Source organism: Carassius gibelio, chromosome A14, assembly GCF_023724105.1.
Source record: "Carassius gibelio isolate Cgi1373 ecotype wild population from Czech Republic chromosome A14, carGib1.2-hapl.c, whole genome shotgun sequence".
In the NCBI taxonomy this organism is placed as follows: domain Eukaryota; kingdom Metazoa; phylum Chordata; class Actinopteri; order Cypriniformes; family Cyprinidae; genus Carassius; species Carassius gibelio.
Window position 1 is genome coordinate 12308103 of NC_068384.1, and position 27500 is coordinate 12335602.

The following is a 27500-nucleotide window of genomic DNA, read 5'->3' on the forward strand; positions in this document are numbered from 1 at the left end:
ATGTGACAAAAAGCCTAATGCTATAATAAATGGTCGTCATCAAATAACAAATATGGTAAAAACTACATCTGGAGACATGTAATTGATTTTTCTAAAAAACGGTTTATTCATAAATAACAGTTATTTTTGCAGCTCTTGATTTATACATGGCTTGTGGGTTTGGAGGGGGTGCTGGGAAGGGGTTTGCAGGCACTTGAAGAGGACCTTAATGAGAACAGCTGGAGCAGGGCTGGAGACCGTTCTCATTGCAAGCTGTGCACTTCAGGGCTTTGAAGGAGTCGGTGAAGCAGTTGCGAAACACAGACATTTTGCTGCCATGGCACATAGGACACGGGACAAAGGCAAATCCCCCACACGTCTGGCAAGTGTCAGGGTGCTGTACCCTCTACCATCAGACAGAGAGACAGAGAAGAATGTGAGTGGATTTGAAGGAAATACCTGACCCGTGTGCAGATTCTCTTTGAGATACAATCTGAGTGATGCAATATTTATTTTATTTTAGTTTTTTTTAAAAGACTGCAAGTTTTACTCTATTATTTTGGGCTGTTCTGCACAATGTAAATTGTGCCTGCCATATGCACAAATGTAAATAACATTAATCACTGATAAACAATGTAGTCTATGTGTAAAGAACTATACTGAACTGTAATAAACATTTCCCTTTTGTAAATGGTTGTGTTTTCTTTGACAGAATAAACTGAGAATAAACCAGTTTGGACTGTCTTTACTTTAGCAATTGGATCAAATATAGAAAAACATTTTTATATAGACTATTGGCTTTTTCTGCACCTAAAAGTGAATGTTCTTTCTTGACATTTGTAATTCAAAGAAGAAACTTCAACATCTGTGGAATCTTTTCTGTGCTAAAAAAAAAGGTCTTTATAGTGGAAAAGGGTTCTGATTAAAATGTTTTTCACACTATGAAAAAAGGTTTATTTTAGGAGCTGTTATTCCAACTAAAAGCTCGTTTTGGAACCTTGAAATATCAATATTTACCTCTATTTTGTTGAGGAGATCCTGAAGCTCCCCTAATTCATTCATTGCAAGTATTTTCTCTGCACCCTGAATGTACAAAATGTGCAAATCATTGTTCAGATTTCAAGCACTAGCATAATGACATTCAATATGGATGAATTTTGAAACAGCTGTGAAGAAATTGTTTGACCACTGACCCCTAGGTAGTGTCCATCAATGAAGACCACAGGCAGTGAGGGAGGTTCACCCACTCGCTTGCAGCGTGTCTCCAGTTCCTTCCCATATTCACTGTCCAAAGCAATGTTCTTCTCCACGAACTTCATTCTGTGGTTCTGAAAGATCTTTCGGACCAGTTCACATCGCTCAAATGTAGTCCTGACCACTCGAAAACTGGTAGTGTAGATTACAATTCGCCCGAACTCTGGAGTCAGTTCTGGCTGAGAGGGCCAAAGAAAACATGATGAGAGATGAGAGAGGCTCTCTTTCTCAGTGTTCAATCTAATCATGACACATCTCGCTTCCATCCAAGAGAAAGAAAAGAAATGTGCCTGATTAAAAAATCTGTTTAATATCCTTAATCTTAAAAGCACAGGTTTAACTCTAATTAAAAATAAATAAAATAAAACTATATTTTAGCTTTCTAGTCTGTGTTTGTACAAGGTTTGCAGCATCTTTTGCAGGCAACACGAGGATGCATCTATTGATTTTGTGAGTCACTGTTCTTGAGATTGACCTTCAGCATCCTTTCTTAGAAGAGCAGCTCTCATGAAGTGCAAAGGTGTTTTTCTTTGCAAAGAACAAAAATAGACTCAACCTTCACACATGTTGAAGTGAGAATGAATGTCTAATGCAGCTGTAGCATATAGTTACATAATGGTTTGGTTTGTGTGGTCTTACAAGAAACCTATAAATGTTTCTAGTTTAAGAAAATTGTATTGATTATTAAATTCAACCCGATCTCACGGCAATTCGTACATTTTTCTCAAGGTGGCTTATTCGTACGAATTCGTACGACCACACTCTTTGCCAAATTGTACGTATTTTACGATTTGCAAAATTCGCATGAATTTGTACGAATGACCTACAACTAACCCCGCCCCTAAACCTAACTGTCACTGGGGTCGTATAAAATCGTACGAGTGAGGTCGTACAAAAGATGTTAGTTGGTTTATCTCAAGAAATATCTTGCAAAATTTTTCTATGAATCCCCAAATTGTTTTTTTGGATTCTTTAGAGCGGATCCTAATGCCTGCTTTATAATAAATCTAATTATTTTCCTGTGCAGATTTTATATTCATAAATGTAAATTCTCAAATTGTAAACCAATTCATTTGGTATTTTTGCATGAGATAAAACATTATTTAAATACAATCTCATCATCTCTTAACCCAAAAGCGATCAGAACTTTTAAAATTTGCACAACTTATGGACTCTTTGCCTTGTTAAATGTTTAGATTTTATTTCATGTGAGTAATGCCCTATTTCTGTATCCTTCTTTGTTTTTGGCAATGTTATTTATTTATTTATTTTAAACACTTTTTTTGTATTGTGTTGTTGAAATGTTCTCTGTCTCTATTTTTGTTATTTGAAAATTATTGTTGTGTTCTAACTGTTTAAATAAAAAATAAATAAATAAATAAATAAATAAAGAGTGAGGTCGTAAAAATTTGTACAAATAAGCCACCTCGTAAAATACGTACGAATTGGTCGTGAGATAGCGTTGTAAATTCCCATACGAATGACTGCAAACCTAGTGCAAATACTGTAGCATTGAGAAACATGAGTCAGCTGTTGAGATTAAAGAATGACGTGCACATAAAACCTGCAGTAATGCAATTATTGTGCACTTATTGTCAGACTAATGATTCTCAACATCCTTTTCTGACATCACAGAGCAGCTCATAAAACGTTTATATATTTGTTATATTGATAATCTGACCCATGCTGACAAAGGTGGTGATGGCTTTTCCTGTTTAGTGTTGTGGGAGCAGAAAATACAGTGCATTAAACAGACACTTTGGGACCGTTTCAATGTTAGAACTGTTCTCAGAACTGACATTTTTGCAGCTACCCAGCTAACAGGTAATGAAGATTGCATTGACTAAACTTTGATAACATTCTGGCAAAGTTCTCTCGAAGTTCTGAACTAACATTCTTACAGTAACATTAATATAACATTGGTTCAAACTTATCTGGTCTTTAATAAAGTTTTAAAAATATTTGCACAAATCAGAAATATATATATATATATATATATATATATATATATATATATATATATATATATACTTTTTATTTTTATTTTTATTTTTTTGAACTTGCAAGGTTTGTGAGTGAGATTGAAAAACAATTCTTTCTCCTGTCTCAGATTCCTTGCCCCTTATGGGCTGGGTAGTTGTTTGATTGACATCATGTATTACATTATTGAAATAATGACCTTATATAGTTTTTATTGGTCTGTCTAATCCCTATTTACCCTCTGTTAAAAAAAAAGTAACAGAATTACATCTGATATCAGGCAAAAGCTGTCAGCAACTTGCTAAGTGCTCAACTACCAATCAGAGGTCCTAAGAATACATTAAGATGATTAACTTAACCAAAACACTTAAAGAAATGCATCATTAAACTTTAATCGTACAGTGATCTTGCTCAGCGGGACATCTCGTTTGTCTGGCTAAAGCCTGAGAGAAGAGATCAGGCTTCGTAACCAATAGCAGCTGAGAAAGGAGGCTCTGACCCTGTTAAGGACACCAAGCTTCTGAGCAGCTGTCAGTATTAAAGAAAGTCTGATCATGTTAATGTCAGTTTTTCAGTACATTCTGATGTGCATTGACACCCACTGTCAAGTATTAAAGATTTTAGATTTAAAACTGACCCTCAGAGACTTACCCCATTGTTTTTAGCCAAGTTATTAAAGAGGATTTGGCCAGCGCTGACTTTGTGCTTGACTCCTCGGACCGTCCCATTATTACTGAGGATATTCACTCTTTTGGTTCTCAACACTTTGTCTCTTCCTCCTGCAAACATCATCCAGTCATCAGGCTCACTTCCACTGTCATCCAGCTCCGACCCCAAGTATCTACACAGGTGGCCGTTCGTGGACGGAGTGCTGGTCCGGTCCGCCTCGGAGCTACTGGTGCAGTCTGAATCCAGGGAATCAGACGGCCCTTCATCCTTAAACATCTCTTTCAAAACCCGCCCGCTGTTCCCTGAGGCCACCCGGAATCTCACCCTCCTCTGCCTCTTTCCATCCTCCGGTGTCAACAAAGCCTCCTTCATCTCGTTGACTTACATGGTCCAAAAAGAAAAGTTGATTTTAAATCCCTCAGTTTCATTGCTGGCAGGAAAGAATTAGCCCCGGTTTGGTTCCATGATTCCGCTGGAGCCCACAACAGCACACAGACCTGGAAAGAAGCTGATCTTTGAGTTACCATCAGCTCCACCACCAGTGTTCCTGTACATGTTAATAATGCATGAGGCCTTGCCATGGTTACTGAGAAAACGGACCATGAAGAAACTGATAGTCTTTTTAATAATTTATCATGTCATAGATTTTTTTTTTCTATGAATAACCTTGACTCACAGACTGAAAGTCTGTAACCAAAAGTTATTTGCAACATTTATGTTTAAAAAAAAATACATAAATATATAATGCTGTCATCTTTCATTTTCCATCCCTGTATAAAACATTATTGGCGTTTATTTTATGGACAAAAAATACACACAAAAGTTCCATGGTAGAAAGCAGGTTTGACTTGAGGGTTTTTTAGTAAGTTACTATTTTTGTTGAGACAATTTTTTTACATATTGTTTGAGAGGGACATTGATTTGCCATGTAGGGGTTTCAGATGAGTCGTGCCCATTCAGTACGTGCGCCCTCAGATGCCAAATAGATTTTGAATGGCGGCTCCAAATGACAAAAAAAGCTGAATAATATTTTTTTTATATTTGATACAATTACACCGGTGTGATTAGATCGTTCAGTGCTGCACATCATCAGCCAAATTAAAATCTGGCTGGCGCTGAGCCAGAGACAGACGCATTTGTACAGTGCTGCATTATAACCAATCACACACGATTCTGTTGAGCTTATCAATTAAATAGTCAATCAAAGTTGTTCAGATGAGTAATCGCTGAAACACTGTGTTTTGTTCACTTGATCGCTGACTGAATTATCTGGCAAATTCTCTCATCAGAAACAACAAAGTGCAGATGTGCGTGAGTGCCTGTACTCTGGCTAGACTAAACACAAATGTGATTTGACAATGTTCTTTACCCTGTGTAAAATTACAATATTGTTATTAAATTAAAATTAAATGCAGAGTCATATTAAAATGTGTATGACATGACACCCATATCTGGTACTAAAGTAAAAATTCAGGGGTCTATGGCTACTGGACTATTATGGTTCCTTTTATGGATTAGGCTACTGTTTGTCTACTTTGCCCATCACCATTTATTGATCAAAAACAATCTATACAGGTGCAAAACGCATTTACTTAGGCTACACACATTTAAGAATTAAGATATTCCCTGTATTTAACAGGTTTGGAAGAATTTCGAATAAACTGGGAAAAAATAAATAAATCATGCAGTGCTATCGTGGCTGCTGTGTGTCATATGACAAGCATGATTCACCCCTCCACCCCCCTCATAAGTGCATGATGCACCTGGCTGCTGTGCTGTGGTTCTCAGTGCATAGTTTCTCAATGCACCGCAGCTGCATGCCCCTAAAAGGATTGTGCATGCTCTGCTTGCAACCACTTACTGTGCTTGTGCATGAGGGGAAATGGAGTTCAACTCTCATTGGCTGGTATTTGCACCCATCCGCCCTCCAGTGGGGCTGCAGGTAGCACTGCAGCTGTTCTGTGACTACAATGGCCCTGCAGAAGTCATATTGCATGTCGGCCCAGTTGATGGAAATGGAATAGGCCTATATTATAAATTAATTGGAACTAAGCCTTAAGGCAGGTTTCTGTCACTTTCTGTTTGCATAGTCTGTTCTAGAGAAAGTATCTTTTTGAGTGAGCATTCTTACAGAAAACAAAAATGCCAGATATATTTCCTCTTATTATTATCAATGCTGTAAACAGTTGCTGCAATTTGTGTGTGTGTGTGTGTAATAAATACAATTCTTTTGAACAGGAGTGTATGTATGCAACTGAATAAATTATGGTCTGTGGCTGTGATGTAAGGACTTTTCAAAGACAAAACATCCCACCCAAACTTCCTCTTTCATTCTGAAGTACAACAACACAGGAAAGAAAGCTGCACTCCTCAACCATTTTCATTTTAAGTGCTAATTACAGTTTTTTTTAACTCCATATTTTTTTCTGAAGCGTCACAAAATGACAGTTTCATTACAAAATCATGGCAAATATACCAGACAAACATCTTGCAATGGCGTCTTTGTGCCTTCTCACTTATCATGCTGATCTGTCAGTTCTTCTCTCAGTCATTCCCCTAAAGGAGTTATCTGAGTTAAACATGCAGTCACATCAGATGCTCTTTGCATTTTAAACAGTAGCATGAGAAGAACCAAACGGCTTAACACAAAGACTCTGCATAATTTAGATGCTGCAAATCATCCTGCGTGTTTGCATCCATTGAGCCTGATGAATATTGGGCTACATTTCTCTTTGAAGTTCAACAAATCGTCTGTTTCTAGCCGCATGCCAATCTACTCAGACGGCGGTGACTGTTTTATTCCAGGGCTTTTTCAGTTTGATCTTTCACTAAATGATGTCACGTCAGAGCTTGTGATTGTCAGTGTGAGTGATCAGTGCTCAAGGCTGATCGTGTCTGTTCTTAATATTCCTGGGTCAACATCCTTGTTGGCATGACACAACAAAGCTAATGAACCAGTCAGGCTGGTTGTGGTTAGAATCCGGGTTGGCATATGATTGTTTGACAGAAATGTTGCTCTAGGATCAACAAAGGACACTGACATAAGAACGTATACTTGACAAAATACATCTAGCTTCTAAGAGCTCTTATTTATGGAGGATACTTCAACAAGAATGGTTTGAAAGAAAAACTGCTTTTATTTTATTTACTATTACCTACAATATGTTTACAAGATATATTGTAACAGCTTCATTTTTAAATAAGTGTTAAAATCAAGGAAATTCCACTTTGCACATTTTCTAAAAACTTAAAATATATCAATTATGTGAATTAATTATTTTAAATTCCGTTTTTATATTGATCTCTGTTCTCTGCACTGCTATCGCTACCATCACACCAAGCATTTTAGAAAATAATAATCTCCAAGAAAGGAATATTCATGCATGATTCATAAATATTAAGTCAGTGATCACCATGAGTCATGGAGATTATCGACCCAACCATCCCATCATATAAAGAACAAAGAAGATTAATATAATTCAGTTTTGTTTACAGTGACTTAAGGAATTAATTTGGCTTTAATCCCATGAGAGTGTTTCAGGTGATTTATACATATGGTTTATACATCAGCACTTTATAAGAGGATAATGGAGGACTGTATGACTGATAAAGAAGTGGTAAATATGGTTTAATATTACTATAATTGAAAAGGTGTTCTCAGGCAATTCAAAATGTGAGGGTTTCACTGATAGTCGTACTCCAGCAGAGGGCAGAGTCTGATTTTACTGATCAATGACTTGCAACAATCTCTACTGTTCAGATCAGATCTGTATCCTCAAGTGCACTAACTAAATCAACATCAATCAATTAATTTATACAACAAAAAAAAAACAAAAAACTAATTTTTGATGTAGAAATAACTCTAACAGTAGCAGAGTACCATTTTTTTAAGTTTAACTGCAAGACTCCAGCAATATTGACTAGCACTCATAAGCAATTTAATGACGGTATATATTACATAAAATATATTTATTTGCTTTATTTTATCTATTCAGTCTATTTTGGACCCATACATGTCCCTGTGCAAGATGTTCAGACAAACATGCATAGTTTTAATTATATTCCTCAGGCAATATCTATTAAGCCTACTGTCTTTTTTTTACCCATGTTATAGCTTCCCAGAATCCTCTGCTATTGTAAGCAGATCCAACAATTCTAAGGGGTCTTTCTGATCATATCGGCTGATCTATAATCTCAATCGCAAATATTCTTCCCAAAAGAATCGACATGCTGCTTATAAATACATGCATAGGGCATTGTTGAATATTTCATGGTTCCAACCACATGCAGTGAATCTAATCTGTCAATAAGTAGATCACAGTCATAGCCTGCAGCCAGTGCAGATCTTGTGTGGCCTAAGTGTTCTGATGAGCGGCCGGCTCATTTATCACAGAGATGGCCTCTGACCACTGCTTGGAGCGAAGAAGATTCTCTGCCCTTTTAAGTGGAGAGTGAGATGTCACTCTGTTGCTTTGTAGCAAAAAGGATTGAACTTTTGTGCATGCAAGAGATATGAATGAGTCATGATATTCTGATGTATTGAACAGTATTTTTTTTTTCATTTCATTTTTATTTTTTCATTTACTCGAAAAGGATGTAAAAGCATTATAAACATAAGCATTATAAGTAATAGGCGTCACCTATATAGATCATGCTCTATTCCAAGCCTTCTGAAGAAACACATAACATTTTAGGAGTTAAAGTAGGCTACATAATGGCCACCTTTTAATTTTCAGGTGAAATATCAATTTAAGAAGAGGAATTTTGAAATGGGAAGTTGCATTTGGGTTCCTTTTAGATTATTTATTTTATATAATTTATATAAATGTACAGTTTTAATACACATTTTTAGATAGGATATTATATGCAGCATTTATACCAGATGTTCGTCTTAATATTTGTGATCAGCACAGATAGAGGATGAGAACAAGGCTGGACATTAATGCGTTCGACAGAATTCAAATAACAATATTGATCTATTTATATCTGTCTGTGAATGAGAGCGCGCGTGTCTGTGTGTGTATTGAGAGAATGAGTCATTATTTAGACTGATATGTGCTCAAAGATAAAAGCGCCGCGCACGTAATCAAAGACTCAGGCATCTTGTCACTGTTGCTAGGCAACCTCAGGAGCAGAGCAACCGTGCAGGGAAAGAAAACCAGAAAATGTTATTATTTGTGGGTTACAATTTCATATATCTAATACTATTAATATAATATAATGAAAGCTATTATGATAACATTAAAAATGTATGTGTGTGCAGTATTCAGACTTATCCAGTTACAAAATAAAGGCCGAAAATATGTCAATATGTCCATAAAAAAGGTGACCATCTAAATGATTTTATTATATTTTAGTAATTTGTCTAATTATAATAACATCAAAAATATTAATAGCAGTTGGCCTGAAGAAGAGGAACGTGAAACAGGCATGGATAATATCCATCAACATGTGGATTGCTGAGAGCAAACAATCAGCATATCAGCAAAGCCATAATGTTTTCCGGCTGAAGGGTAAAACGAAAGGCAATTGCAGAGTCGTGACTGCTTCAGGGCCTAAAATAAAGAAATAGTGGGTTGTCATTGTCTCTGCAATGCAATCCCCCTTCGAAACAATAACTGCAGCGAGGGAATCTCCAGCAGACCTTTTTAACGCCGAGATCATATTAGGGGAAAATATTTTGGCTTAGTTTTTATTTAGCAGAGGACAAATAATAATTTGTATACCTGGAGATCTGATTTCATTTGAAATTACAGAAATATTATTTCTATAAGAAATTTATGTTTTTTAGAGTGTGAACGACCAGATTCTATGTGTTATATTGGGACTAGACCCCCCTCTAAGCTCTTAGTTGGTACGGTCAAATTTGTGAAGCGGCAGAGCTCGTTCACATTCCGCGTTTCAACCGCTTCTTGATTCTTGCGCATGCTGCGGAGATTTGGCGTTCAGCTCCGCGCGCTGATGCTGGAGCGAGCTTATGAGGGCGGAACTATCGGTGTTCATCAACAACAACATGAATGCTAACGCTAAATAAATGGTTACCGGTCACGGGAAGTGGAGGAAAGCTACTTTGGTGACGGTCACCGGCGCTCAAAATCTCTAGACGGGTGAAGAGAGAAACGCAACGCGGAGTTTTATGCATTAAGTTTGACAGGTGGACATATGCCGCCCGTTCAGAGAACTATGTCGGATCTCCGGACTCGTGCTGAAGGTAAGACACGTTTGTAGCTCGGATTTGTGACAAACTGTACCTGTCATCTTGAGTTCCGTTACATCTGCACATGTCTTTCTCGTGATCGACAACTGTTGCGAGAGCACTTAAAGCAGATTGCATTGGGCTTCATTGTCTGATTCCAGCTCGCAAAGTTGTTTCACAGTAGCAGTTCAGACAGTGCCTAGCATTTGATGCATAAATGTTCCCGATAGGACATTTACACATGTATTAATTCCATATTTAGACTGTAACAAGCTTTCATTATTTATTCACTTCTTACGGTATGTATGTATGTATTTGTGTGTGTGTGTGTGTGTGTGTATGTATGTATGTATGTATGTATGTATGTATATATATATATATATATATATATATATATATATATATATATATATATATATATATTAAATTTAATTTAATTTATGCATTTAGCAGACGCTATCCAAAGCGACTTACAGTGGATACAATTTTGACCTATCATGTGATCTATCATGTGCCTATATGTCAAACTAACGTTAGTTCTTTTATGTTGTTATCATGAGCTATTTCCTTTCTCTCCTTGTCATATAATAATGTCTTCATAATGTCAATAACTCATATGCATTTAAATAAACGCAGGTGGCGGTGAATTGAATTTTGATTTTTCTCAGTGTTTCGAATCTTTTGAGTCCTAAACTAATAAAATAAAAATAAAATTCGGTTATTCGAAGCTTTTGAATCTCTTGTGACCCTTTCTGCAGTGTTTAGGCACCGGTCATTATATGTATATAAACCAGTAGGGTTACGTTACGCCAGTAGATGGAGTTAAGTGCTGCTTTTTTTTGTATTGTAACTGAATTACTGAATCGTTCACTCAACCGATTCGTTATAAACACAGAGTCGTTCACAAACAACTCTTATCGTCATATTCATTATGTCATGTTTTTAAATGTGCTAAATCTGATTCAGAAATGGTGTTTATGCATCGTAAGAGTTACCCTACAAATGACAATAAAACACACACACACACACACAGATATATAATTCCCTCTATTTTATCAAATATTAAACAATAATGAGCTTTTATTATTATTAGATCACTCACACTGACATTATTATATTATTAAGAACAGGTACTTTGTGTAACTTTTTTTTTTTACCAATAGGGTGATAAATATTTTTTTTTTTTCTGAAAAATATATATATGTTGTTAGTGCTCCTCAGCTCACAAAATAAGACAAAAGTGTTCCCAACATTTAACGATGATGTCAAATTAATTTTTTTAAATGACTTGTCTAACAGGTTGGAAAGGAGCATAACAAGGTGGAACAGAATATAACAGGGTGGAACATGAACAGGTTCTGACGGTGGACAAGCTTTCCGTCAATGTCCTGCATGGTTTCCAATTATAATAATAAAAGTAATTCTGCACAGTATCGTACACACACACACACACACACACACACACACACACACACACACACATAAATAAGATACTGTGCAGAACCCTTAAGCTCCCTGGTCACTGACAGAGAACTCGAGTTGGAAGTAAAAAACTAAACAAAAACAAAAACCACCCACTAGGCTAATAGTTAGGGGCAACTGTGGCCTAATGGTTAGAGAGTTGGACTGGTTACCAGAAGGTTGCCGGTTCAAGTCTCGGTGCTGGCAGGAGTTGTTGGTGGGAGGGAGTGAATGAACAGCGCTCTCTTCCACCCACAATACTCATGACTGAACCCCCAGTTGCTCCCGGGGGCGCTGGATATATAGCTGCCCACTGCTCTGGGTGTTTGTTCACTTCTCACTGCTGTGTGTGTGTGTGTGTGTGTGTGTGTGCACTTGGATGGGTTAAATGCAGAGCACCAATTCCGAGTGTGGGTTTGCATACTTGGCAAATGTCACGACTATCACTTTCACTTCTAATATACACAGAAATTTGCTATATACACTAAATACTATTTATTCCCTGTGGCGGAAAATTTTGAGCTAAAGTAGCCATAGCTCATTGAGAGATCAACATTTAGCTCACTAATCTTCTACAGATTAACATCATTTTTATAACTATGTCAGACTTGTTTTTACATTTTTTTGATAGGACATACATTGTCCATAATATAGCCTAACAGGGTGGAACGTTAAGGGTGGGACAAGCAGGATAAGATTTCAAAAAATAAAAAAAAGAGTTGGAGCTTAACTCTGTTTGTACAGTTGAATTCCAGTGGGAAAAATAAATGTCACTTCTTGTAAATGGTCTCAATGAAATTGCAGTCGTTTTTTGGAAGGCGAGAAAGTATGTACAAACAGGGTGGTAGATGACTTCAGGGACACGGTAATTGAAGAAAATGATAAAAAAAAAAAAAAAAAAATATATATATATATATATATATAAATATATATTCACATGATTTATATGTATGATTAGAGGCAGTTTAGCCTAGTCTATTCATAATTAAAACATATTTTGAGTTTTTTATCATTTCATGGTTTATATTTCTTGTGGAGTTTGATTACCGGTACTTTGCACTGAGGACATAACAAAATTTAATGCATATATTAATAAAAAGGTGAGTAAAATACAAACAGTTTATATAATGTCTATCATCTCTTTTTAAGTGATAAAGAAGACCTAAATATACAATTTAAGCCATATCTTTTAAATATGTGCCTCATTTTAGAGAAAATGAGTAAATAAATCATTGAGACATAAGTCACTATAACAGGAATGACCCACGTAACGAATGTCTCGATCGGTAAAGCTCAGAGTCTGTTCAGATACAAAACAGACTTGTTCAATGAGGGGGCGTGTCTATTCAGTAGGGCCAGCCAATGAGATGTACCTTCATAGCTTGAGCTCGAATGCTATTGGTTCGTGTTTTAACCAGTCTTCCAAGACAGGTCAGTGGTCTCGCACTTTGAAAGGGAAAGACTGAAGTGAACGGAATATGAATCGGCATCAGCAAATTGCTTCCTCCGATGTGCTTCACCTGCAGTATTTGGGTATGGCAGAGACGTTCTTGCATGTATTTGTTTAATTAGTTTTTATTTATTTATTTATTTTTGTGTGTATATGGATGTGTAAGGGCATCTGGTCTGAGTTTGATGGATATTGATCAGACTTGCTCTATGTCTCTCATGATTGTCTGTCTGCATCCTGGATAAAATGTCATGTTTCCAGTGACCTTCCTTGTTAAGAATCAGACTGCTTGCATGTGTTTGAGTTTGTTTTGCAGTCAAAAAGCTGACTAGAAATAGTGTATACCACTTGAAATATAAACCTATTTGAACAATTTTACTTCCTTCTACTATTGACTTATTGATAATGGGGGGAAATTAGATTGGGAAAGAGTATGCAGCGTATGATGCTGGGTTTGTGATAGTCTTGTGTGGTCACTAGTTTGAAGAAGATGAAATACAGTTCACTTTAATAATTTAAGAGGTTCTAGCTAGGACTGATTGGACTCTTTTCACAAGTGCTTGTGCAAATACAGTCTGTCAGTAAACCAGTCCAGCTCTCATCTTGCTGTTTTTCAGTTGAAAATGTGTCTGGCTGGTTTTAACCTTGGTTTGGGAGCCCTCCGTGCCTCCTGCCGCCACATTTACCGTGTTTGAAAAGTATCCTGTTCGTCAGTGCAAGCACTTCCCAGCATTGAGCGATCAATAATCCTACATGTCCAATCAGGCCCATGACCCACACTGTACCAATCTGAATGAAAGCAAGAGACCTGTTTTGAAATGAATTATTTATTGCTACTTGTCCTCGTGCCAGTTCTATTTTCTTCACAGACCTTGCTGTGCGGCACAATATGTTGTCTTTTTGTAATCACTGCAGTGCATCAGGCTGGAACGTGACGGGGCAGGGCGGGACCTTGGCTAAATGTCAGCCTAATCCACTCATACCCTGTCTTAACATCTCCCAGCTTCACCCTACCACCTACTCCATCTTCAACTCCTCCTTAGCCCCCATGTTTCTCTTTTCATTGGGTATGTCAGAGCACTTGCCAGATCAGGCTGGGGAGGATGCCAAAGCAGCCTTATTTGCGTGGCAGTTGGTAAGCGGAGGTGGTACGATTCTCAGATTGAAGGCAAAGATCACAGAGTGAAGCCCGCACCGACTGAGGGGACAGACCTGCTGAAGAGTCAAGACCTCAGGAATTCTTTTATTTTTATTTTTTACATTTATTTATTTGGTTGGACCTTTCCAGATAACTTTTTATGGACCAATCCACCCAGTATGTGCAATTTAACTAGGGATTACGATATTAAAATCCTTGGCTGATGCTGATGGACTGATCATTATTTTAATTTTATCACCGGTAAATGGCTGATTTTTAAAATAAATAATTGAAACTGCTACACGTGGATTTAGGCACCACAACAGTAACTTGTTCAGTGTGAAACAAAGATATTGTGTTCACGCTCTCAACACATATGTCTTTGATTGGCTACAATGACGCCGAGTGCTTACACAGATACACACAGGAGTGTTAAAAAGCTGCGTCTATCAGTATAATATATCTGCTGCTCATAGAAGGATCCGCTTTTTTTCAGTTTTATTGGCGTAGTAATGCTTAGCAGTGTACAGAGAGTATCATGTCTAACCTCCTGAATTTATCTCTCTCTGTCTCTCAGTGGAACTATTAGTTAATATAACTGGTTTAGATTATTAAAGCATCTGGGATTGTTCAGATGATGATTGATCTCAGTTTATATGATGGATCAGCAGTCAAGCATATCACCCTTCTAAAACAGTGAAGTACATTTTATGGTCCAGCAGCCTTTTAAGGAAAAGTAACCAGCACATTGTTTTACCGTTAAGCATCTTTCATTCAAAAGTAATTAAATTTCCCATTCTAATTTGAATGACCAGTTGACCAGCTGTAAAGATTTTAAAATTAAACTTTTTATAGTGATGCAAACATACGGAAGATGTGGAAACACAGCCTCTTTAGCCTCTTTGCCCATCATTTGTGTAGATATTGGCTGTAGAGTTGGTGTCAGGCAGTTTCATCTTCCTCGCCCTGCAGTGTGTTTCGCAATGATGCTGGTTTGCTATTTTTACCCTGACACTTTTGAAGATGGATGTGTCCGATCTGTCAGTACCTCTAGTGATCCCTCATTCGAGAGGCCTGAAATAGCCACAGCGTATTGACAATTTACACTCAGAGCAATGAAAGCTGTCTGTCACTCTATTTGAAATGGGCACATACTGTGATCACTGACTTTTAGGGTTTGTTGTCTCAAATGTGATTGCTTAATGGGTTTGCAAGTCATTGTGAAAGATGGAGTGTTAAGTTTTCATTAGCCACAGATGAGTTGGTGCTATATGATGAACTGATAAACATTTGCATTTAATATCACCTAATTTTCCGATGATTCTCAAACGATTTGTTCGAAGCAGTTCAAAGATTCAGTCCCTATAAACCCCTCCTTTTCGTGAGCCTGCTCTAGTCTGATTGGTCAGATGGCCCAGTCTGTTGTGATTGGTCTACGGCGTACAGCGGTGTCGGAAACAATACGCCTGTTTCAGTAGTTCTGTATTTATCTTACAGGTTGTTATCCATTGAAGCAGTTTCAAATAAACAGGATACTGATCCATCTTTCAACAGCAAGCGTTTTATGAATCCTGTGTTGAACTCCCAAAGAAGTATTTATCAGTAGAATTACATGTTTGTGGGCTGAGTCAAGTTGTTCGCGGCTGGCCAATGTAGAACATAGGCGTGCATTATGCAAATGTGTTACCCCGTGACGTGTATTCGTCACAGAAGTGGTTTTCGAATTACTAACGACTCGTCTAGGCTGTACGGAGTCAATTCTTTATTTTGGGAGACAATAACTTTATTGTGCACTTTCAGCTTTACAACTATGCAAGTCTTTTACATTTATGTACAGCAACATTACACACTGCATGAAAGGCAATACAGGGCTCCAAACAAAAAAAATAGAGTAAGGAGTCATTGGCTCCTATAAGAAAAAAACTTAGGCGCCAAATGATTTTTTTAGGTGCCACAGAATAAACATGTTTTATGTGTTTTATTTAAATTATTTATTTTACATTTTAACTTTTTAATCATACTGACATGTTTATGTCTCATCTTTTCTTGACTTTATCAGCATTTTGATCCATCTTGTAGATGACCTGGGAATGAAGGTTCTCTTAAAGTGGGAGCTAAATGTCTTTTCCAACTTGAAATATACAGTCATGCGTTGTTTATTACACAACATCTGTACCAATATCATGGACCATAAGCATCACTTGGCCTCTGAGTATAGTTTGGGGTCCTCCTCAATGCATCCTGTAAATGTTGTCATACTCTCTTAAAAATAAAGGTGCTTCATGATACCATAGAAGAACCTTTTTTCCTGTCTAAATGGTTTCATAAAGAACCTTTAACATTTGAAGACAATAACAGATTATGAAAAGGTCAGAAAGAGATTGTTCTTCAAAGAGCCTTTGAAGCTTTTTGCTTTATTTGTCATTAACAGAACACAGCATGCACTAAGATCTTGTTAAGAAGAAGCCTTATGATTATAAACGAGAACTGGTAAAGATATTGCCAATATCCACACAGATGACAGCTTTACCTGTTGTAGTTTGTTCAAGTTATGAACGAAATAGACGCTCTTTTTCTGCACTTTCTCTTCAAGTCTCCATAATTTCTCTCTCTCGCGCGTTTATCAGGTGTGTGTCAGCACTGCTGCGTGGCAGATGAGGACTGTTTAAAACTCTTTTTCCCACTAAAACTTCGATGCGAATTCTCTCAATGCGCGAGCATAAAAGATGTGAATGCAAAACAATCATTACATGCATTTTTTTTAAGAGGTAACATGTAAATACATAGGCCTAGTCGCCAGTGGCGACCTCAGCAAAAACGTCACTAGCATTTTAATATTTATGGTCGCAAATGTGACCGTTTTAGTCGCAGTTTGGAGCCCTGCAATACTGGAAATTGCATTATAGGGGCACTTTAACCATTACCACCTACCGTGCTTTCTCATTATAGCTAAATTTAGAAAATCTTGCTTTCCTTTTTTAGCAGTAAAAATATTTGCAACTTTGAAGTGATTCAAGACAAGTTTTGTTAGGCTTCTAAATTACATTGACATTGGTCTCATGTTGTTCCAAACCTCTATCAGTTCAGTTAAATTTTTCCTTTCTCAAAAGCAAGTTGATTGTAATAAATGACTGTCTTCTTCTGAACACATATCGTGAAAAGTGCGTGCAACTATTTATTGGCTGAGAAATACTGTAAAAACTTCAATATTATGAAATATTATTAGTTTACTATTTTAATATATTTTAAAACGTAATTTATTCCTGTGATGGCAAGAAATAAATGATTATTTGATTTATTGCCATTTAAACAATTTGTTTTTGAAAACGAAATTTAGGTGTTCAAATTATAATAATAGTAGTAATAATGGCTAAGAGCGGAACAGTTATTTGAGATTTGATGTGAACAGAATCCAGTCTGTTGTTGTTGTTGTTTTTAATGAATGGATCATACACATGGTGCATGAAATCAGCCTAGTGTCTTTCCCTCTCTCTTTACTGTCTTTACTGATCACTCTGTTAATCCTTCATTTTTCCGCCCCTCCTCCCTTCCCTCAGACAGTCCTAGTTAGTTTCAGCTCAGCCTCAAGGGAGTGAGTGAGTGGGGAGAGGCATTCTGGGTCTTAATAATTATTCCTTTGCCTTGCTCCTGCTGGTTTAGGATGGGTGTGGAAGCCGAATCTTCATTTCTGCTACGACTCTAGTTAATTCATCTGTAGATGCTCATAATAAGCTGTTTCTATCTAATGTATTCATTATCTCTGTTCATGGAAGAGTTAAATCCTCTCAAGACAAGGATGTGGCTTCATGAATGCATATTATAGCTTGTGCTGAAATATTAATTCACCCTAGATAAATGATGCAGATGGTGGGAGAGGCCTTATTTGATTCAGTCATATGGATTTATTAATGCTATTAATGCTTGCACACACTTGCACCCACCCATACCATACATATGACTTTTTAACCTGTTTATCCTAGGCATGTGACCGTATACATTTTTCATGTTGCGATTAATTGCTTATGCTTTTATCACGGTATATGGTATTATCACGATAGTGAAATTTAGTTGCAAAAAAAAACGTTTTTTCATAAAGTATAACAGGTTTAAAAACTTTTTTCTTATAACAAAAAATACTGAACATTTAAATACTAAAATGTAAATAATTAATAATTTCACATAGATTAAATTGCAAAACAATTATATAGACCAATGGTTAACACCTTATAATACAGTGTTGTCAAAAGACCCGGTACTTCGGTACCAAGTCGGTACAAAAAAAGAAAAGAAATGTGTGACGGTAGCAGGTTTCTTTAAGTACCGGTGGTACCGAATAACCGGTCACCGCTATGATTGGCCTAATGGTTAGAGAGTCAGACTCGGAATCGAAAGGTTGTGAGTTCGAGTCTCGGGCCAGCAGGAATTGTAGGTGGGGGGAGTGCATGTACAGTGCTCTCTCCACCCCCAATACCATGACTTGGGTACCCTTGAGCAAGGCATCGAACCCCCAACTGCTCCCCGGGCGCCGCAGCATAAATGGCTGCCCACTGCTCCGGGTGTGTGTTCACAGTGTGTGTGTGTTTACTGCTCTCTGTGTGTGCACTTCGGATGGGTTAAATGCAGAGCACGAACTTGGCTGAATGTCACTTCACTTTCACTTTTCACTTTCAATATGGACAGTCACAGAACAACTGGCCTACCACAACAGCACAAACAGCAATTAATTCTGTAAGTAGTATGCCTATAGTATATTGTTTGTGTAAAAAACAAGCTGCTTTTATCCTCCATGTTAATCAGTAATTTTACATATGCTAAAAACATAATTGTTTATCATATTTTAGCACATAATTTGCTTGGAAAATACTTGCGAGTACGGCAGCCATAAATAAATAAAAAACATACAGTAGCCCAGCCTAATAAAAATGTGTCTATATTAAAAGTATTGCTTTTAACAGACCTGTGTGTTTTGTATCACTAGAGTAGTGTTCGTTCTCAGAGCGTATAAATCCTGCCCGCGTGAGGCGTGCTGCTTCTGGCTCGCGCTGTTCTATAGTTATTAAAAGTGTATTAAATCTGAACATGTCGCGTGTCCAAATTACACCAAAATGCAACACTGCACTCCCTTGGGTCCGCTGCAATACACCCACCACACGTGAAGTCTACTGGATGAACAGTTCTCGACATAATAAAAATGAAAACAGACAGAGAGACAGATTACTGCCTTTATTCGAGAGAAGAATATGTTCAGCCCCTCCCTCCGAAGCTTTGAATATTCAATGTTGATTACTATTGAAGCTTTGAAGCTAAAAAAATGGTATTCAGACCAGCCCTAGAATTCTGAAGTGTCCATGATAACAATATTGTGTTTTTGGATTTGGAACTAATGCACATAGATGGACCAAATGTCACTCATTGGGACTCATATCTCCTCATTACAGCATTCTTGTTTCTTGGGAAAACAAATCACAGTCTTTTAACAAATTAAGCAGCCCTCAGTGTCTTAGTGTCCTCTACTCCGATTAACTTTAAGCCAGGGGAACCCGGTATTACCTGGCATTAGCCACGTATCTGCATTTCAACCTCCTGTTGCAAACCAAATGGCTGATCAAGCTGTAGTGGCTTCAGTCTCATTCTTACTGTTTGGTGAAATGTCAAAGAAGCAGTGTTTCAGGACTGCTTCACCTGGTGCCTTCAGCATGTGTCCTGATGCTCACCAGCCTTTTGACCTTTACAGCAGCAGACCAGAAGATTAAAGGCTACTTCATACCAAGTCTAAAGTGACTCAGGCCACGTACGCACTACAGCTCAATATAACTGTCACTGTTCTTCTGGGTGCTTACCTGAATGGTGCTGTCAAGCATTTAAAAATCACACAAATAAAAGTAGTCCATTAGACTTAAATAATGATTTTCTATATCTAAATACAGGACTTAATAAGAGTTTTGAAATAAATTATGACAGAATAAGGCATTGCTGTCAGGGAGTAACGCTCTCAACATTATATCTCCCTTTTGGAGGGAAATGTCTCTGTGTGCCAAAGGAAGAATGACACACATTTTGTCTCTCTTTTGCTGTCTTTGTATCCCACTGCATTTGGCCAGTCTCTTACACTCACAAACAGTCTTTCAGGCAATATGAGAGAGTGCCAAGTTCAGAATAGGGCCTCTATGCCCTCTTCCTCCAGCGGGCACCCCTCTGGATTGTGTGACCCCAGTGCCATTGTTCTGGCTGCCTGTCTGTTGGCTGACACAAGCAATAATCTTGAAATCTGGCCTCCCTCCAACCTCATTACAGCTCCTGCCACCATTGATCCTGCCCCTAGAGGCATTCCCTATGGTGACATTTCCCTCTCGAGCTCTCTTTTAACACACTCTCTGTTCCTCTCTCACTGTGCTTCCCCATCAGCTTCCTTTTTCACATGCTATTACGGTTTATTTATTTTTTCATATCTCTCTTTTTCCTGTTGTTTCTCCTTCCTTTTTCTTTCAGAGAGTGGTGACTCAGTCGGCACACCTGTTCTCTTTCTCTCTTCCCTTTGGTTATGTTTATGTTGGCCATAGGCTGTGACCTTCAAATCAGACCTGTGAGTAGGCTAATGTAGGGCTGGATGATATTATGAATACTAGGGGTGTGTCAATCCGATATTCAGGATCAGTATCGCTCCGATACTGCCATTTCGGTCAGGTATCACCTGACGACACTGATCCAAATACGATATTCTACATATACTATTCTGTGATATTTAAAAAAATGTGTACACAAGTCAGTGCTGTGCTAATAAATGCTACATTATCAGATTCAGGCATTATTTCTGAAATGAAAAAGCCATCAAAGCTTTTCTGAAGAGAGTCAGTTGCCCTCAGAGGTACATTCAAAACACTCACACTGCGTTTTGACTTTGGAACGTGCAGCTCACATTTATTAAATGAAATTATAGCCTTAATCATCACATTAAGCCATATTTCAATTCTTTTCTTTCCATCCCCAAATGTAAGATCTCTTGAAATTATAATTAACTTTTCTTGTACTAGGCTATTTAAGCAGAATTTTTCCTGGCTCAAAATGAGGTGGAGGTGATACCATCCTGATCATGTACACCATGGTCAGCTCCTTGGATACTCTCGTTTCCTGAGTTGTACTCCCCTTACTCTAAGGCTAATACAAAACAATATTAAATAGGGGTGTGCACGGATAGTCGAACATTCGAATATTCGTTATGCTCTAATTATTCAATAAATAAAAATGATATTCGAATTTTGCACAAAAAAAAAATTCTCAATAAAACCTAATTTGGTCACTTTCTGTGATTCTCCACAGCATATTTGAAAATGTATGCAAGCAAAAAATAATTAATGAATGAATAAGGGGCCGTTCACATATCACGCCTAAAAACACGTGGAAAACTCTAGTTGCGCCGCTTTCTCCTTCTTTCCAAAGTGCTCGGGCAAAAGCGCTCCTGAGGCATCTGCCGTTGCTAAGCAACAATGATGCGCTCTCTCCATGAAGACGCAGAAATTTCAGCAAAGGATAAATGGATTTGCAGCACAAAAAAAATCGCTTTCAGTAGCTCTGCTACTGAATTTATTTCAAAATGGCAATCCATATACAGCTATGATCAGCTGTTCCTTCATCTTGGCTGAGCAACGTTGTTACGGGAAAGGATGAAGCTGAATGTTTAGTTCTTGTCACATGACCTGCGGTGCGCTTGCGTCATTCTGAAAAGTTGAGATGTTTTTAACTCGATGCGGTGCGGTCGCTTCCATTATGAGCTTCCTACATTGGAAATAATGAACTTGAGAGCGCAAAAGACGCGATATGTGAATGGCCCCTAAGAACTGCGGTCTTCTACAGGACTTCAAATATGCCGTGGAGAATCGCAGAAAGTGACTGAATTCAAGAACATTGTTGCGGCATCTCTCAAGCAACAAATAAACACCTCTAACTTGGAGAATGCAGTGAAAACTTCTTGCGTCTGCCCTAGCCCCTTGGCACAAACATCTCAGGTTTCTCAATGAAAACATTCTGAAAAAAACTTTTTGAACATTGTCAGAACATTTTCCTTGATGCGAGTGGTGCAGATGCAGCCGCTGCCACCAACGATGAAGAGGATGCAATGCTCACTCGTCGGAAAAGGCTGAGCCAGTTCTTCAGCGATGATTACAGAGAGTCCAGCCGAGATGAGTGGGAACAGTTCTTGCTGGAGCCATGTATTCTACCAGATGAGGATCCCATTCAGTGGTGAAACAAAAACACGAAGCGCTTCACAAAACTTATTTGCTTAGCACACCGTTATTTGACACCTTTCAGCCCTACATCTGGAGAGTCTTGTGTTCAAAGGGCAGATGTGAGCTCTAGATGTTTTAAACTGCACAAGAATATTTACCTCATGCTGGGCTTGTGTGAAAGGGCTTCAGCAGCATGCACTCTGGAGACGCTGTTGCTATGGAAACAAAGATGTCAAAATCATGGGCAAATGAGCTTCTCTATTACTTATGAAACTGATTTCATTAGAATTGCTATTAGTGTTATAAACAGAGCAGAACCCTGTATTTTATATTGCCCATTTTACAGGGCGTTGATGTATTTTTGTAGCACGACTGGAAGGCACAATACGTAGATTTCAGCAGTATTAATGTAAAAGAAAAATACAAAAAATAAGAATTGTTTTTTGTTTTTTTTTGAAGAAAAGCACTTTCACTAATAGACTGCCTAATAGATTTATGATTTATGCTGTGCAGCGATTTTTCCCTTGATTGCACGGTTTAGATGATTATTACGCAGGCAACTGACAAAAATATATTTGTGATAAACACTTTTTTTTAATAAAAAAAAATACATGAAATCACAATTATAACCACTAGACAGCAGCAGAAGATTATTGGCTTATTAGTCATTCATTTATACTTTTTCTCTATATTCCGAAATTATAAAATCACTATTGTAAAATATAAAGACAAGAAATCTGATTTTCTCAGAATTATACACTTTGTGTATAAAGTAAAATAAGTCTAAGTAAACATTTCTTCAATTTCTTACTAAATCACACATATTCACTGAAGTTGGTCAGTTCTATATGCTAGAAACGTAATAGTAAATTTTATAAGAGTGGAATATATACATGTTATGTATATAAAAAGTAGATTCTGTTGTAAATTTTGTGTGCATCTTAACTCAAGCTTAGTGTTTTACTGTCAAATCTGTATAAACAATAAACACAAGAAATATAAATGAAATATTAGTAACTGCACTCATTAATGTAAAACAACAGTAATTTTATGACTAAATGTTCAAGTTAAATGCTACCAAATCTGCTCCTGGCACCACCATCTGTAGAACTTGGTGGCACTGGTGCCACTGCTCTCAAATGTTAGTCTGGAGCCCTGCAGTAACCAACACAAAATAGTAGCTGGTCCAGTGTGGCCTGAGCCCAACTGAACCGTGCTCTGGCCCACCTCTTCCAAGTGAGTCAGGGACAGCCAAACAAACTGCAACCGGGCACAGTACAGAGCAGTCACATTAGTCAAATCAACCTGGCTTTGGGAGTCAAATGCCCTTGGGCACGGATCAGATCACCAATGCGAGTACACCCTGAGTCTGAACGTCACTGTCTCTAGAGGAAAAGGGATATGAAATGGAAGGAGCACAATCGAAAGCCACTCACTGCATTAAATGCAAGATTACAGATTCAACAAAAAGATTTTGATTCTGCTCCGTTGTGATTACTGTGCATTAATAATAAAACACACATACAGAAAATGGACAATTTTTCCCCCTGACGTGTCAGTTTTATTGTTTTGTTTTGTATTAAGCAAGCAGCTATACAGCCAGATGAGCGAATGCCAAAAACATGCTTTCCTATAATGTCCTCTTATATCAGAAATGCCTTAAAAGGGTTCAGAGGTAGCAGTTATTTGGACCAAAGTGCCAAAAGCAATTTAAGTGATGTAAAATCTATTTTAAAATGATCACTGTTTTCAACTTTGTTCTAGACTTAATGAACTTGTGTGAACGAATATTTAATCAATTTATGCAGTACAACAGTACACTGTAAGTAATGGCAAGTTTTGTTTTTTTACTAAAACATGTTAAATTTAATTGCATGCCAGACTTGATCAACAATTTTGAGTGATGACAAATTGTTGAATTTCAGTTTTGAATCAATTGAATAAGACATTTTGTAGTAATTAATGGAAAGCAGTCCAATTTGATTGATTTTGTTAAGAAAATGTAAATGCTATTAAAAATTTGACAATTAAAAAAAAAAAAAATTATCCAATGGCCAAATAAAAAGTGCGTTACAATCCTTGCAATGTTCACAATGTTACTTAATTGTATTTGATCAACAAGATCAGTGCAAGCTATACTTTTTCATAGCTATTGTGATTTTACAGATAATTACAGAGTAGTAAATGTAGTTTACCAGTCCAGCTTTCCTAACACTGGTTAAATGTGTAGAAATGTTTGCATTGACTTCTTACACCATTGAATTCACAATATCCTCTTTTTTCCATTTTTGATCAACAGGAAGGATTTGTGGTTTATTAGAAAATAACTGCTGCATTGATGTGCTTGGGCTCATTTAGGTTGTGCTGTTATTTTCCTCATTTTTAGTGGTGTATCCATGACATCATTGTCCTTTACTTAATTTTCCGGTGTGTATCTCAGTAGGGGTGTGAAGTAACAGAGTAACTGCATCAGTCACTGTCTCCTCACTTCCGAGCCTGTGACCCTCCTTTCTCTCAGCTCCTACTGCAGTCATTAATTATACAAGTTCTTGTCCTTAATGTGGAGCGTATTGGATCAGATGGGTCAGAAGTCCTCTTAATCTACAGATTAACTTTGTTGTTGGTTTACAGGCAAAGATATTAAAAAAAGTCCTCTGTAATTTTGCCCTGATCCTCTATTTTATAAAATCATGTTCATAATTCTTTGAAAAATCTTTGACAAGAAACATTGTTGTCAGTCAATTTAAAGTTAGTACAATGAACCTTGAATAGCATAGCATGCAAACATTCTGAGAATTCCTGCAGGAAATAGTATACTGGGCACAATATGCTAATTTTTGTTGTCTGCATGGAATAGCCAGATGACACCCTGGAACCCACAATGCAATGAGGTTGCCATGCCTTCCAGTTCCAGTGTGTTGTCAAAACTGGCACCTAATTATAGTCAGGTTTCACCATTTTTTGCCAACATCCATTTTTTTATTATTTGATAGTTGTTGCCAAAATATATTTGTACAAAGATATTTGCAGTTCATTCTTGTGATGGGAAAGCATAATTTTAGCTACATTGTCACATAATATAATAATAATAATAATATTTGTTTGTTTAAACCATATTCATTTTTATGAATAAAATGTATTTATTTGAAATATAATTTTTGTAAGAATGTAAATATCTTTACTGTATTGATGTATTTTTGCTAAATAAAAATAATTTCCTAAAAAATACATTTGCAAACGCCAAACATTTGTTGAGTGGTAGTGTAAGTGGTAAAAAAAAAGGGAAACCCCTGTTGTTCCCAAAGGTGTCTGCCATGTTACCTGTTTATTTTTGTAAAAAATGTAAAGTACTTTCTACGTTTTCTTATTATTGCTGTTGAAACTTGCTGTAGAGACATATGTCTGGAGTCTCTCCTCCAGTTCCTGCTGTCATATTTGCCGGGCCAGCTGTCTCTGCTCGGGTTCAGGCTGGCTCTTGACCCCAGCTGCTCTGCCCCTGCCAAGAGATGCCAAACATTTCCAGCTCATACAGTACATTTCTCCTGCACTGCATTATCTTTCAGTTTTCTGCCTATGCAAACAAAGATCGTGATTGAAGTTTTTGCTTTAATGATTGGACCTAAATTACGCCCCTGCAGCACCTCATGGCTTATTTACCACTCATCTCGCCAAGAATAGACAGTAAAACGGGGGAAGCCCTTAAGACTTGGATACAGATTCAGAGGACACCTGTTGAAGATGCCTGTGAAATGTATATGAGCCACTCTAATGTTCACTGCTGTTGTTGTCATGGTGTCTATTAGCCATAGCCTAAATAGCAACAGTGTGTATAATTTGGTCCCTTTTCATTCCCACGGTTGGTTTACATTAGCACTGTTGAAGCTAGCATCTGCTGCTGTTTAGTGGCCAGTCAAGCCTCATATAACCAGAACCTCTAGAGCACTAGGATTAGCATCAGTGTCACGTCAGCTAAAGTTCAGGCTCCAGCTGGGTTACCTATATAAGCCTGTACTATTGGAAAGTTCCTCTTGAGCCTCAGGGAATCCAATAAGCCTTTCATCTTGCGCCGTTATTTGGGTGGCCCATTGCGTAACTTGTCTGGGATAGCCGGACATGTAATGGGTGGTGGCTTGTTGATCAAAACATTGTGGGGGAGGTTAAGGGGACTATTTTTAGCTTGAGAAATTATAGAAAAATGATTCCAGGAAAGTTGGCGAGGGGGTGGACAAAGGGGTCCTGCAACATAACAAGTGGGCTGTTTTCATACTGGGTTCCTCTTAAAGCTTCTCGTGACAGTTTTTTCTCGTTGTGGTTTTAATTAAGCAGCTGCCCTGCCAGTGCTTTCCTGTTTCAGCATAGAGCTTGCGTTTGGTAATGTTAAGTTCCACTTGGGATTACATTTGTTAGGGCCTGTGTTACTTTACTAATATTTAAATGCTATTATAGTATTTATTAATTTTGAATGGGCTTTTTATATTTTCAGTTTATTTTAATTTGTTGTAATATTTAATAATTTTTTAATCTAGCTATTTTCTATTTAGATTTATTTTTGTTTGTTTTAGTAATTGTAATATTTCAGCTTTTTATTTCAGTTAATTTTAATTTAATTTCTAAATATATTTATTTATTTATTTATTTTATTTTTTGTTATCAAATTTAGATTTTATTACAGCTTTATTTTAATTTGGGAGAATTTTTTTGTTGTTGTTGTAGCTTTAGTATTACTTAAAATAACTCTGGTTATGCAGCCAAATCCTAGCACTACACTGAGATTTAAGTTCTCCGTGTGTCAAAGGTTCTTCAGAGCCATTCAGAGTTGTGCTGGAGCTTGTGGATATTGATGTAAGTAGATGTGTTTCCTTTTTATCTAATTTCTAGTGTGTTGACCCTCAATACTTGAAGTGCACAAACTTACTGGCAAAGAGCTTTTGAAAGCTTCTTATCAAATCTCCGTCTTCAGTTTGTTATTCAAGATGCAGGACAGTTGTTTCCTAAGTAAACTGCAATGTCTGGAAGCTGTGTTTGTTATATGAGAATTCAAGTTTCCGCTAGGGTATTGCTGGTAGAAATATGTCAAGTAAAAAAAAAGGTCTTAAAAACACAATTTTCATTTAATTTCTTTTTCATGACAGTTTGACCAAAATGTGC

The 27500-nt window shown here is 37.2% G+C and overlaps 2 protein-coding genes across 5 annotated transcripts in view; one reads left to right on the forward strand and one right to left on the reverse strand.

Moving 5' to 3' along the window:
• Window positions 1-205: 205 nt before the first annotated feature.
• On the reverse strand, window positions 206-4254 carry LOC128027083 (glutaredoxin domain-containing cysteine-rich protein 1-like). Its single transcript, XM_052614395.1, has 4 exons — window positions 3865-4254; window positions 1173-1412; window positions 997-1062; window positions 206-385 (listed from the first exon to the last, which is right to left on the reverse strand). The coding sequence occupies exons 1-4, from the start codon at window positions 4252-4254 to the stop codon at window positions 206-208; spliced, it is 876 nt and encodes a 291-aa protein (XP_052470355.1).
• A 5497-nt stretch (window positions 4255-9751) lies between these two features.
• The window catches only part of LOC128027507 (phospholipid-transporting ATPase IA), a 111613-nt gene continuing 93864 nt past the window's right edge, over window positions 9752-27500 (forward strand). For 3 of the 4 annotated variants that reach the window (XM_052615186.1, XM_052615188.1, XM_052615187.1), the window contains exon 1: window positions 9774-10093. In XM_052615186.1, the coding sequence (XP_052471146.1) occupies window positions 10045-10093 (49 nt within the window). In that variant the 5' untranslated portion in view covers window positions 9774-10044. Of the gene's footprint in view, window positions 10094-27500 lie in introns of all 4 variants that reach the window. The other variant, XM_052615189.1, reaches the window with a different exon arrangement.